The sequence below is a fragment of the Centruroides vittatus genome, unplaced genomic scaffold (assembly GCF_030686945.1).
Source record: "Centruroides vittatus isolate TY-2023 unplaced genomic scaffold, ASM3068694v2 scaffold_2931, whole genome shotgun sequence".
Classification (NCBI taxonomy): Eukaryota; Metazoa; Arthropoda; class Arachnida; order Scorpiones; family Buthidae; genus Centruroides; species Centruroides vittatus.
In genome coordinates this window covers 509,935-524,262 of record NW_027122696.1, presented here as the reverse complement: position 1 = coordinate 524,262, position 14,328 = coordinate 509,935, and the positions used below count along the sequence as shown (strand labels likewise).

At 36.4% G+C, this 14,328-nt stretch overlaps 2 protein-coding genes across 2 annotated transcripts; one reads left to right on the top strand and one right to left on the bottom strand.

The window, feature by feature from the left end:
- The first annotated feature begins 5,751 nt into the window (after positions 1–5,751).
- On the top strand, positions 5,752–7,497 carry LOC136987962 (uncharacterized). Its single transcript, XM_067285729.1, has one exon. It carries the CDS (start codon positions 5,752–5,754, stop codon positions 7,495–7,497), a length of 1,746 nt encoding a protein of 581 aa, XP_067141830.1.
- Positions 7,498–12,879: 5,382 nt separating this feature from the next.
- Positions 12,880–14,031, bottom strand: LOC136987960 (uncharacterized). The gene has a single exon (XM_067285728.1). It carries the CDS (start codon positions 14,029–14,031, stop codon positions 12,880–12,882), a length of 1,152 nt encoding a protein of 383 aa, XP_067141829.1.
- Positions 14,032–14,328: the final 297 nt, after the last annotated feature.

Sequence of the window (14,328 nt, the reverse complement as noted above, 5' to 3'; positions counted from 1 at the left end):
GGAAACAGAACACGTTGAGTTGCATAGTTTCGTTGGAATTCTTATCGAGGTAGGTGCATCAAGGTGCGGAAAAAATGTGGAGCATCCTGCTAGTTACAATAAAATTCACGGTGGCGTAAAGGGTTCATTGCTAGTACATTGTGGTGTTGTAAAGTACAGTGGTTTTCTAGATGATACATTTAAAAAAAGGGATAGAAATGTCATAAGTATCCCAAAAAAATGAGTAATTTGCGGTAACTGCAAAACCTTTTCATGCGAAGCCCAGCGAAGAAGATTTTCCTTAACAATGTGTTGAATGTGCTGTTGAGTAATAATCTCTCTACGCAAATGTTTCTAATTTATTAACAAAATGTTTACTATTTTTTATTTAGATCAGTTATATTTATCTTACGATTGAACTTTTAAATTAATTTTTTATTTTCGGAGTTTATCTTCGGTTTGGTTCTTCTAATGGGAGTAAAAGTTTCCAATATAATTTTTTCAACTGATTTAATTCTTTCGGAATATTTACGGCACTAAATTTCGTAGAAAAGTTTGGAAAAGTTTACTTATTAGCGACGTTCAGGCCGATATTTTAAACGAGAAAACGTGTACATCAGACGTTCAGCACCGTTTTCCTGTAAGCCTAGAAGTTTGACAATGGTGTTTGGAAAGTCAATGGAATCATGCTCGACATTCCAAAGGCCATTGTCAAAATTTAAGGCTTACAGGAAAGCGGCGCTGAACGTCCAACGTACACGTTTCGCGTTTGAAACTTCGGCCTCAACCTCGCTATTCTAGTTCAAACATTACGTGGGTTTTATGTTATCGATCTAAATATATGAAATATTTACGAAAATAGTTTATCGTCAGTAAACATTTCGTGTAAATTATGTTAATTTTCTGAAACATTATAGATTATTAATTATAGTTTATAAATTAAAATATTCTCTTCCAATTATAGAACAGAAAATAACCACAAAGTCATAAATTATTTAATTTCTAATTTCAATAACATTTTCATTTAAATGTTATCTGGTAATTATTAAACTTTTCAATTTACATTACACTAAATTATATTTTCAAATTAAGTAAAACGTAGTTCCGTAATACCAATTCTAACAGTAAAAATAAATATACAACTGTTTCACAATTGGCGACCATTACGGTACGCCAGTAATACTACGAAATGTCCAAATAGTCCTTATTTCCCGGTTTTGTCTATCGAGAAGTCCCCTTATGACAAATCGACGAGCTGTTGTCTAGCAGTAACTTTCTTAGGCTATTGGAGAACAGTCAGCAAGACAGATACAGACTTGGTCGAACTTTGATGCAAACTTGAAGATCCGAAACGAACTTGATGCACACTCGAACTTAAACTTCAACTGTTTTCTTTCTTTCTCTCTCCTCCTGGGTCATTTGGAGATTACAGCCTTGATTCGCCTTTTCTCCGATAAACGTCTTAAACTTCTTGCTTGCACGACAACCTTATATAGTCGTCGAAAGTGGGCCGGCCGACCAATCAGCGGCTACATTGGTCGTAGCTTTATCAGAGATCCGCCACGTGGCGTGATTGTTCTTCAACCATTTTTAACTTGAGACACATGCGCCACAAATTCAAAATCTAACCGATCGGTTTTTCAGCGGTGGTTGTTACAAGTTTAAATCGATCTATCATGTTCTTACATGATACCATCATGACACTATTAATCAAATTTAAATTTATGAAAAACAGTTTTATGAGTGAACAATAAACAATTTCTGAAGTATTAGTTGTAACTATTTTATCAAATTGACATTTTAATAGCGTTAAATAAACGTTATATAATTTATGTACTTGTGCAGAACATCTAAATGCATATATTATTTCATAAAATAATATATTCAGCTATAAAGTATCAATATAACATGATTTATGAATAAATTTACTTTCTACATTTTCAAATTAAAAAATAATTTCAATCCATCTTGAAATGTTCTTGAAATAATAACCGAGGAAATGTATTTAAAGCTTAGTAACTTTTTAATGATATTAAAACGTAAGATAAAAAAATACTTTCAATCTGAACGTGTAACATATTTTATGATAATATTTAAACATTAGTCATAACGAATTGTTTTTGATCTACAGTAAATAAAACATTTTAACACTATTTTTGATGTAATTTTGTATATGTAATTACAGTAGTTTTCACACAGTTATACTGTAATGATTCTCTAATATATAAATAGATTTCTACTTTACCGTTTCTGTTCCTATATAAAAAAGTAAAAGTGTGGGAATCAGTCAAAAAATTATCCAACAAAATTTTGCATCTTTGCCCTCACGAAACTCTGAAACAATAATGCAAAAATTACGAGGTTTATTCCAGTATGTATGAATGTTAGTTTGTGTGTTGGAGCACGCTTCTCTTCACACTGCTTGAAGCTTAATAACTACTGTGCTTTTTGTCTACATTTTCTGAAATTTTGCAGGGAGGTTGGTTTATTAAAGTGATTCATGCATCTAAATTTTGGTGATTAAACAGTGAGGAGATAATGGGGGTCGTGTTTATCTCCAGTAAAGTCTGACTTAATGAAGATTTTACTGGTTATTAGCATTTACATTTTTTTTAATAAAACATAATTCCACACTCAAAATTTAGGTTTTTGCTATTTTATAATAGATGAAAATATAAAAACTTCTACTAAGGAAAAATCATTACAGATGCCATCAGACACACAGTTTTAAACTACTTTTAAAACTACGTGTTAAAAAATGTTAAAAAAAATTTAATAAATTAAGCAACTAGTTGCTCAATTTATTAAATTTAGTCTACAGCATCAAATGCTTGATTACTGGATAAACCTCTTTCTTAAGAAAAATTTCTACCATTAAATTTGTCATGTATTCTTCTATTGCATCCTTTTCATCTATCTCATGATTAAGGACTACTGTTTATATTAACTAACACACTATACTTACAGTATTACAGAATGCCAATAAATATTATTATTTTTTAATTAAACAAAAACCATAGGAAAAATAATTAACATTAAATTTAAGAATAATGAACATTAAATTTAAGAATAATGAACATAATAATTTAGAAATCAGATAATATAGTTTATTCATTAGATTGCAGTTGTTCACATAAAAAAAGATACATTGGTGATTTCGAAATGAAATAAAAGACAGCAATTAAAGAACATACATATGCCATCAAAGACAATTTAATGTCATCATCAGTGTCACTGCATTGCAATATCGAAGGGTGTGATATTTTAAAAGATAGTGTCAAGTGTATTCTAACAGAAAACAATCAATTAAAAAGAAGACTACAGGAACACATAGAAATTCTGAAAATATAGCAAGACATTAGAATTAATTACATCGTGAAACTCAAGCTACATGAAAAATGGAATGACATCGTTTTTACAAAACCTTGAAACAAATGCTGAACAGATGTGAGAGTAAAGCCACCTCTCATTGTAAAATACAAATTGTAACAAGGCAGTTGGCTTCTTACAGTCGTATGGATTCGCGGTGTATTTGTCTATTTAAAATCTAGAAACAAATTATTTTAGTAATTGTAAGTTTATAGTTAATTTCCCTTCTTTTTGGTTTTAATAAATTTAACAAAATTTTATTTCTAGCAGATAGGCTCGGCGTTGCTCGGGCAAGAGTAATGATAACGAAGGTTAAGATTATTACGTTACAGTCAACCTTACCCTTTTCACAGAATGAAAAAACTGGGTCCCTCTTTTTCCAGACTAATTAGAAAATTTTTAAATGGGTCTAAAAATATATTCGAATTCCCGCAAAAACGAAAAAAACTGCACCTGCGTCTTGCACGTCGCTTTCTCTTAACACTTCCATCGTTACTTGACATTTCCATTGTTGATGGAAATGTTAAGACTTAATCCTGTCCCTCTCCCCCGTGAAGAGGAATTTCGAAAAATCCCTTCTTAGTGTGCGTTCGCGTGAACTACCCTAACTATGTACCAAATTTCAACTTTTAACTCCTAACTGCTTGGGCTCTGCACTGATTATTATTATTATTACTATGTTGGGTCAAGTGAGATATACTCGGTTAACACCGGTGGCTGTGTACTATGCCGGACCAAACTCAAGGCATAGTAACCAAAACAGAAATTAAAGAAATGTATCAGTGTGTGTGTTTGTATTCAGGAATTTTCTCACAATATGACATGTATTCAATATAGTGGCCTTTTGTAGTGTGATGTATGTATTTCTATTCAATTGTAATGTGCCCAAGCTTTTGTGCAGTGTGTGTGATATGACACCTGTAGAGAAGACCACCACAGGTACAATAGGCACTCTATCCATCCTCCACAGATGCCTTATTTCCTGGGCGAGTTCTGTGTACTTGCTAATTTTTTGAGTGCATGCGTTTTGTATATTGTGAGGGTTTAGAATGAATATGTCTATAATAATTCACATTCAATTTTTTAAAAACCAGTAATAAAACTTTAAAAACAAACGTTTTCGACCGTTAACTCAGTCTTCATCAGGTTCTAACTATTGAGATTCAAAACTGTTCCAGAACGTATTCAAATTTTCGAATAGAACCGTTGCGCATTCGTGTTACGTGTTGGCACGCGTAATACGTGTGGCGCATAAACACAACGAAATTACAATCCATATACAAACGAATTAAATGGAGCTATGGGGAACATCCCCTTCGTAACAAAACTTCCAAGCTTGAGAAATGTTACACGCATCTTTAGAATTGATGCAGGTTGTGTGCAGTCCAGCCTTGTATATTTCCAGACTTTCCAGGGATCGCAGATGGTCCAATCGGTGGGATATTTTAATCAATTTCGCGTTTTGCAGATCAGCACTTATGCCCGGGGTCGAGGCATAAGCAGAGAGAATAGTGGTGCCTCTGTTGTGGTCGATATCATATTTATGCTCGCGTAGACGCTTGTCGAGCGACCGTTTCGTTGAACCGATGTATACAAGCTTTCTTTGGAATCTGCTATCCATAATGGAACAGAGTATACCCCCGGTGCCATTCTTTTATCTACGATGTCCTTGGAATTGCGCATGAGGTCATATATAGTGTTACGTCTCTTGTAAGCGATCTTTTTGTTGGTGTATGCGGCAATTTCCCTGTAAATGGAGTCTAGGTGTTTATTATATTCAACTACTACAAGTGCTTGAGTGGTATTGGAGTCGTTAGTGCGTGTGTTGGTATCGTCAGTACGATGCAAATGTGCAGACGCAAGGTTATGAACTAATGTACGGCTATAGCCGTGTCTTGTGGCTATGATCTGGATGCGCTCTAATTCAGATATGGTGTCCTCGATTCTGGAGTGGTGCGTGAAGGCTCTTTTCGTAAGGGCACGGAAGGCAGCTACCTTGTAAGAGAAGGGGTCCTCTGAAACGGCAGGGATGAATAATGGAGTGTAGCATGGTTTGTAATGGACTTTAGTGGATATTGTGTTGCCATCTATTTGCATATGGATGTCTAAGAAGTTTGCATTTGTGTTGCTTATTTGGTCAAGCTTGATATGGAGTCCATATGGGTTGTTGTTCATTGCATCGATGAATCTATTTATATTGGGCTTAGTTTTCCATAAGATAAAGATATCATCGACGTACCACCTAAAAATATGTATATCTGAATTAAAGAGGAATATGATTCTTTGTTCCAGTTTTCTAATGACCAACTCGCATAAATCGCCCGACAGCGGGCTGCCCATCGAAACGTTACGTTTCTGCAGATATGTTTTGTCGTCGAAACGAAAAAGGAAGTGTTGCACAGAATGTCGGCTAGTTCCAGGACTAGTTTACAGTGCGCTCCGTGCGATGTTAGTAAGAGATCTCTAATCGCGCACAAGCACGGTTGGATTTTTATCGACGTAATCAACGTGGAAAATCAAATACACAACCAGGATCCTGAATTACTACAGGCGATCCATACTAGGATTGTTACTTTCCAATGTAAGCTTGAAAGAAATTTCTCCAGACATTATGAAAAGAAATTCCAGTGGATTCTTAACAAACAAAGACCGCGTGGATCACTACAACATTCATCCTTGATATGCTGGGACAACATCTCACCACCTGATTTCCTCCTCCATTTCTTAACGTATGGTTTTATGTGTGCACCACCTGGTCCCTACATACGACAGGAAAAGATCATGCCTGACGTCGAAAACCTCATTTCTGGAATGAATGACGTACACAAGGAATATTACCGATGGAAATCTGCCTTCAAGATAATAGCTGCTAACAACCGGAAACAAAAGGATACGATTTGGAAGCAGGTCACCAAATCCAAAAAATGGTTAGAAGACCATAACATAATCGTCCTCAAGGTGGACAAAAGCAAGGCTCTCCTGTTATTGAAGAATGAAACATACACTTCCATGATGCAAACATACATCAACGACACAGAATGTGAACGCATCGATGATGGATTTGTCAACAAGCTACAAGCACGTGTGAAAAGATTTACACAAACTTGTTTAGCCAGAGAGCTGAACCTTAGCAGAGCAGTGTTACCTTCCCCTGATACCCCCAGGCTATTCGCGTTCGCTAAAACGCACAAAGATACGCCATCCTTAAGACCTGTCCTTGACAAGGCAAGATCCCCCACTAGAGAGCTGGATGCGGCGGTGCACAAGCGCATAATTCACGACTTAAACAATTATCCATGGACAGTCAGGAACCCACAAGAATTATTATACGTATTGAGACCCCTCAACGTAACGGACCGTGCATACATCACTGTTCTCGATTTCGTTTCATTGTACCCGTCGATAAAAATCCAACCGTGCTTTTGCGCGATTAGAGATCTCTTACTAACATCGCACGGAGCGCACCGTAAACTAGTCCTGGAACTAGCCGACATTCTGTGCAACACTTCCTTTTTCCGTTTCGACGACAAAACATATCTGCAGAAACGTAACGTTTCGATGGGCAGCCCGCTGTCGGGCGATTTATGCGAGTTGGTCATTAGAAAACTGGAACAAAGAATCATACCCCTCTTTAATTCAGATATACATATTTTTAGGTGGTACGTCGATGATATCTTTATCTTATGGAAAACTAAGCCCAATATAAATAGATTCATCGATGCAATGAACAACAACCCATATGGACTCCACATCAAGCTTGACCAAATAAGCAACACAAATGCAAACTTCTTAGACATCCATATGCAAATAGATGGCAACACAATATCCACTAAAGTCCATTACAAACCATGCTACACTCCATTATTCATCCCTGCCGTTTCGGAGGACCCCTTCTCTTACAAGGTAGCTGCCTTCCGTGCCCTTACGAAAAGAGCCTTCACGCACCACTCCAGAATCGAGGACACCATATCTGAATTAGAGCGCATCCAGATCATAGCCACAAGACACGGCTATAGCCGTACATTAGTTCATAACCTTGCGTCTGCACATTTGCATCGTACTGACGATACCAACACACGCACTAACGACTCCAATACCACTCAAGCACTTGTAGTAGTTGAATATAATAAACACCTAGACTCCATTTAAAGGGAAATTGCCGCATACACTAACAAAAAGATCGCTTACAAGAAACGTAACACTATATATGACCTCATGCGCAATTCCAAGGACATCGTAGATAAAAGAATGGCACCGGGGGTATACTCTGTTCCATTATGAGATAGCAGATTCCAAACAGAGCTTGTATACATCGGTTCAACGAAACGGTCGCTCGACAAGCGTCTACGCGAGCATAAATATGATATCGACCACAACAGAGGCACCACTATTCTCTCTGCTTATGCCTCGACCCCGGGCATAAGTGCTGATCTGCAAAACGCGAAATTGATTAAAATATCCCACCGATTGGACCATCTGCGATCCCTGGAAAGTCTGGAAATATACAAGGCTGGACTGCACACAACCTGCATCAATTCTAAAGATGCGTGTAACATTTCTCAAGCTTGGAAGTTTTGTTACGAAGGAGATGTTCCCCATAGCTCCATTTAATTCGTTTGTATATGGATTGTAATTTCGTTGTGTTTTGCGCCACACGTATTACGCATGCCAACACGTAACACGAATGCGCAACGGTTCTATTCGAAAATTTGAATACGTTCTGGAACAGTTTTGAATCTCAATAGTTAGAACCTGATGAAGACTGAGTTAACGGTCGAAAACGACTGTTTTCAAAGTTTTATTACTGGTTTTTAAAAGGTTGAATGTGAATTATTTGCTCACACCAGTACAGAAGTCGAACCTTTATGTCTATAATGTATGTGATTTTATTGTGTTTGCCAATAAGTGTGATGTCTGGTCTGTTGTGGTAAATTGTTTTAGAAACAATCCTCATACTGGTACATATGATGTCCATTATACCTTCTTAAGCCTTTTTTTCGAATTTCCGGTACTAAGTACTAACATTAACGAGTACTTAACTAACGTTTTCGATCATCTAAATTGTTTTATCTGTGATTATGGCTCTGTCGTAGTACATTTTGTGCGTGTTGTTTTCCAATACTGTCTGTGGAATGTATTTGTAGTATGGCTCGTGGATGTCTACGAATTTGTGTTTCTTTGCAAGGTCTTGGTATATTATATTATCTACTTGATTATGTCTGTGTAAATAATCTGTCTGTGCCAAGATCTTGCAACCAGAAGTGATGTGTTGTACAGTTTCTGGCATGACGCGTCATTATCTGCATGTTTCATTTGTGAGTGTTGTATCTTTGAGTATGTGTTTTATGTAGTTTTTAGTATTTATGACCTGATTCTGTATGGCAATCAAGAATCCTTCTGTCTCCCCAAAGTGGCATTCCCGTGCTAACCAGCTGTTTGACGCAGTTTTGTCAACAAAATCCTGGGCCAGATCATAAGGATGCCTGCCATGAAGGGCCTTTTGCGCCCACGATTGCTTAATGGTGTCTATGCTTTTTATATGTTGTGTTGTGTCCATATGATGTGAGTGTAAGTTTAATAGTGTGTTATTTGAGTCTGCTAGATTACTGCTTTATGTAATTGTGATGTTTCTTGTTTTTTGTAGAAAAACTCTCGCAGTGACTGTATTTGTTCGTAGTGAAGGTTAACTATGTCAATCAGGCCACGTCCGCCATTTTTACGTGAAAAGGTTAATCTTTCTGTGGCGGATTTAAAATGATGTTGTTTATTCTTAGTAAGTGTTGTTCTTGTTTTCCTTTGAAGTTGCTCAAGATCTTTGTGAATCTAATGTATAACTTCAAAAGAATATGTGAGTACTGGGATGAAATATGTGTTTATTGCTTGAACTGTGTGTTTTGCATTTAACTCTGTTCTGAGAATAGCATTTAACCTACTTTGGTATTCTTTAATTAACCTTTGCTTTATTTGTGTATGTTCTGTTAGTTTGGCCTGTTCGAATCCTAAATACTTGTAGAACTCGCTCTCTTCCATGGATTCAATAACGTCTCCATTTCCAAGCACAAAATCTTCTTTCTTCAGGATTCCTTTTTCTATGTGAAGTGTTTTGCATTTATCTAGGCCAAATTTTATTTGTATGTCTTTGGTGTATGAATGTGTGATTTGTAGGAGTTGATGAAGTTGTTTTTGTGTGGATGCATAAAGTTTTATGTCATCCATGTACATGAGATGTGACAGTGTAAACTGCGTTGTTTTTTCGTGTCTGATATTGTAACCATATTGCGTGTTGTTTAACATTATTATTATTATTATTATCATCATGATCATCAACTCGTCTCGATTATATATATACATTAATAAATACCAAAAAATTTATATAAATGAATATTTTCCTATGTCATTGTTATAATATACAACTGCGATTACGAACTTTTCGTATAACAATAAAATCTTATTCATTTTCTATTTGTTTTGCTATTTTTAAAAGCATGTTTGCCTAAAGTTTGGCCCATTGTAATGTTACGCGTCATTAAAGTGACCCGCGAAACAATTCGGGTTGGCCAGGTCTAAAGCAGTCCTGGACCATCACAACAGCCGCCGCTCCAAATCATAGAAAAACTTAAAGCATTCACTACGGAGTCACCAGACACGAACACGGCCATCGTCTGTGCCCAAACTGAATCAGCATTCGTTGCTGCAGTTGACCCGGTTTTATTCCATTGCGGTCTAATCGCGTTGGGTAAAACACCACTCCGAATGAAGACGACTGTGGCTGGCTGTCATTGGAGCACACATAATGACTTCCTCGAAACCAGATGCTCATCACTAAGGCACCTCGAGGTAATGCGTGTAGACCCGAACTTGTAACCATCGCACATTAGTGTCTGGATTGGACAACCATACGGAAGGCTGTGGGCGTGCTTTTTGGCAGACCAAACATTTTTTTCGGCTAATGGCCTGCTGATGGCGTTCTGAGCATAGATGCGTGTGTGCGAGCTATCCTCCATCACCGGTCGCAACGCCTCCTCACAGTGTTGTCAGAATGGCCTAGGTAGCAGGCTATTCGGAAAAATAACGACCTGTCTTTTTTTAACTTCATGACCCTCTTCTTATCAAAATCGGTTAGTTGTTCACATACACTTCGATTGCGATGTGAAGGTATTTCTAATAATACAGAATTTCTGCGCAACAGATAAATTACAGACAGGTTGTTTTTGCGCTCTTTTCCTATATGCAAAGTGGTACGAACATTATGCCCTCTGTAAGGATTACGCAATGATCCATCACGCTATAACTTTAATCATTTCTATATCAGCTTAAGACTTATCTGCGTGCCAACTTTCGCAGAGAGACGACAACTCCTCATTAATGCGCTAATTTTTATGTCAATGAGTGTAATTTAAATCTTATTTAAATTTCTAAAACCAAAATAATTACTAGTTAAATTTCATATTACCCTCTATTGCAAATAAGTGACTGTGACATTTTTTTCTAATCTATATTAAGGCTAATAATTTAGGTTATTATTATATGTAATTAAAATTCGAACTACTATTAAACAGTAAGCTGTTTAATAGTAAATATTACTGTTACGTTACTTTACTAATACATTATGAACTACTTTGACTCTGTGCACTCTGATACCACGTATGTACTAGAAATTAGTAAGTTTGCTATAAATATGTATTCCGAGACCGTGTCTTCTCTTAATTTGTATTTATATTCACTACTAGGTGTATTAAGAGACACAAGGCTTTTTTACGTCCGTATTTCGGTTCTTCCATATGCCGATACGCGTTTCGGTCTTAGGCAACCTCTTCTGTCGGCTGTACAATAAAACATATTATAAGTTTCTTATATTAAAATTGTAAAAAAGCCTTGTGTCTCTTAACACACATAGTAGTGAATATAAATACAAATTCGTAAGTTTGTTAAATAATGGTAGTACAATGTATAAGATTTTAAGATAATAGCTAAAAAACTGTTCAAGGTTATACTTATGACGTGACAATTCCACACTTCTAAACAGTTCTATGATTAGATACTGTAGGTTTGTGGTGACATCAGTGTGACTCACAAGTAAAACCATTCAACTTGGCATTCTAAATTAATCAACCTTGATTGTATTCAGCTGACTTATTTCAAACCACATTGATTGCTAGTTCCTACAGAGTATTAGTATTGTTGCATGCTTAAGACTAAGCTGATCGCTAAACCAACAAATTCACGTGCATATCACAAAGAAAATTAATTAGCAAACACAACTCGCTTACATTATATGCATGTAGCATGTATCGTAGAAAATTTATTTGTAAGGATTGTACTAGTAACGAAAAGAATGGAGCTAGTCGTAACAAGAACAAGTAGTTTCAAGAAACATAATACCTTTCGAAACAAGCGATACGAAATATCATCAATGCATCTTTATATAGTTCTTAACCCGCTTATCTTGTGAGTGAAGTTAAAGAAAAATCGTAACTGCCCATTGAAATTCTGCTGATTAATATATTTTTAATGTCGAAAAGTAAAATTTGTTGATACGTCCAGATAGAATATGTGCTAATAAAATATGTTTATATTCACTTTACATATGTAAACAATATTCATTATGGTATGTCATAGTAAATAGTAACCAAAGAGAAGAAAATGGCGTTATGGGTTTTTTTTAATTTAAAAAAGATACGTAATGAAAACATGTAAACAAAGTGAAAAGAAGACTTACAACACTAAGAAAAGCGGCTGAAGATGTATCTCTTTATTATTTCTTATTATTATATGATTCCGGGAGATGTAGTTTACCGAAGGCACAGTTATTCGTCAATATAAATAGAATGTCTTTTCTTAAATATACAAAAGAAATAAACGAAAAACAAACCGAACAAGAGATAGTTGCGAATATATGGTGATTACAAACTTTCAACATAAAAAATTATGCGATTATGGAGTGAAAGTTTGAAAGACATTTTAAGAAATTTTTTCTTCAGTTAAAATCTTTAGCGTTTGAGTTTGCATTGGCTTAAAGTTTCACATTTGATGAGAGTTGGTAAGAGAAGATATCTGCAAGGAAAGATTGATACACTAGTTTTTTTTTTCTTTTCATTGGGTAATCATCATTTCCCCTTTTGGGGATCAGTAACACCCTTGTACCGCTACTCGCACCACAAGGGAGACATTTTCTTTATTCGAACTTCAATTTAACACATAATGCCATAAAACATACATAAAAAGAGTTATTTACATATAATACATAGGCATCCTGCCTCTACAAAATTGCAACACTTGTCGCCAGGGGAGCAACTCGCTCCCTCATTCACGACAGTACTCTCCGCGTGAAGGTTCTCACCTCTTGGATCATGTCTTTGGTCCGGATTATCATGTATAAGTCCAAGTTAGTGGCATTAATGGTCTCTTTAGCAAGGAGCTGTAACTGTAGTCTTTCTCTCTCATACTTTGTACATTCTTGTATAACGTGCTCAAGGCTGTGGTCACCTTTACTGCATTCACAAGATATTTCTTGTTGCTTGCCGATCTTTCTCAAATATTCTTTTGTGTTACAGTGGTTAGAAATAGCTGTGTAATGGTATAATCCTGTGGAAGCCATTTTAATTCGTTTATTCTCTCTTCAATATTTGGGAGCAGCCAGAATGTATGCCGTCCCTTCTCGCTATAACTCCACTCCTCTTGCCATTCATCAATTGATTCCTGCCGTAGCAGTCTTTTAATATATGACATTGGGATTTTATCATAGGAGACATCAGTAAGTAGAGTGGCTTCTTTGGCGAGAGCATCTGCTCTCTCATTCCCTTCAATTCCAATATGGGCTTTTACCCATCTCACTTTGATTTTAAGATCGTGTTCCTCTATGATACTCTTGACTTCCATGGCCATTATGTTTTTATCAGTGAATTGCCGCAGTGTGTAGATTGCAGCTTGACTATCTGTGTTTATTATCACTGGGACAGAAACACTGGTGGAGAGAATCCATTTTATGGATTGGAGAATGGCGAACAGTTCTGCTTGATACACAGAGCATCTATCGTCTAACCTATATTGAGCTTGATGAATTTCCTCTTTATCTTTTATTACAATGAACGATGCTCCCACTCTGTTCTCAACCTTAGACCCATCAGTGTAAATTTCTATTTCATCTCTATCCTCTTCTTCCGCAAGTTTAATAGCTTTGCGATTATAGAGTTTAGATAACATGGCGGCCGTAGGCTGCCTCTCGTAATCCCTCTCATGATATATCTGGTCACTTATGCTTATTGGGTGTCCTCTTCTACACTTATAACTTTTAGCTTTTTCCTGAAGAACTAAGTCTATTGGTGTTGTCCTGGCAATCACCATCAAAGCTTCCGTGGAGGTAGTGCGGAATGCTTTAGTCATTCTTAATAGTGCAACCCTCTGTGCACTCCTTAGCTTTCTTTTGATAGTTCCTTTTTCAGCGGCTTCATACCAAGCACCTGCTGCATAAGTTATCTTTGGTATAAATGCCCCATTATAGATTGTTGCAATAGCTTCACTCTTTAGTCCCCACTTCACTTTGGCCACTCTTGCTAGAGCGTTAAATAGGCTTGTACAGATTGTCCGTACGTAAGTAGCATGTGGCAACCATGTTAAACGGTGATCCAACACCACTCCCAAGTATTTCATTTCTTTTTCCACTTTTATGTTATGTCCTTCCATCTTTATTATTGGTGGTCTCTTATATAGGTCGGGAGTTCTTCCTCTTGTGAATATGATCGCTCTTGTCTTTTGGGGGTTAATGTAGAGCTTGAGTTCTTTATCCCTCTTTGTTATTAGATTTAGAACTTTGTCACCAGTGTTTTCTATTTTTCTTCTTGAGTTTGAGCTGTATATTATTATTGTATCATCAGCGTACGCTAACTCAGTAATGCCTTCTCCTTTGTTCGTTTTCAAGTAACTGTCGTACACTATACTCCAGAATAGAGGTCCCGAGTTAGACCCCTGAGGGCAGCCTCT

Coding starts and splice junctions, on each gene's coding strand:
- LOC136987962 (XM_067285729.1), top strand. CDS start 5,752: ATGTCGGCTAGTTCCAGGACTAGTTTACAGTGCGCTCCGTGCGATGTT.
- LOC136987960 (XM_067285728.1), bottom strand. CDS start 14,031: ATGGAAGGACATAACATAAAAGTGGAAAAAGAAATGAAATACTTGGGA.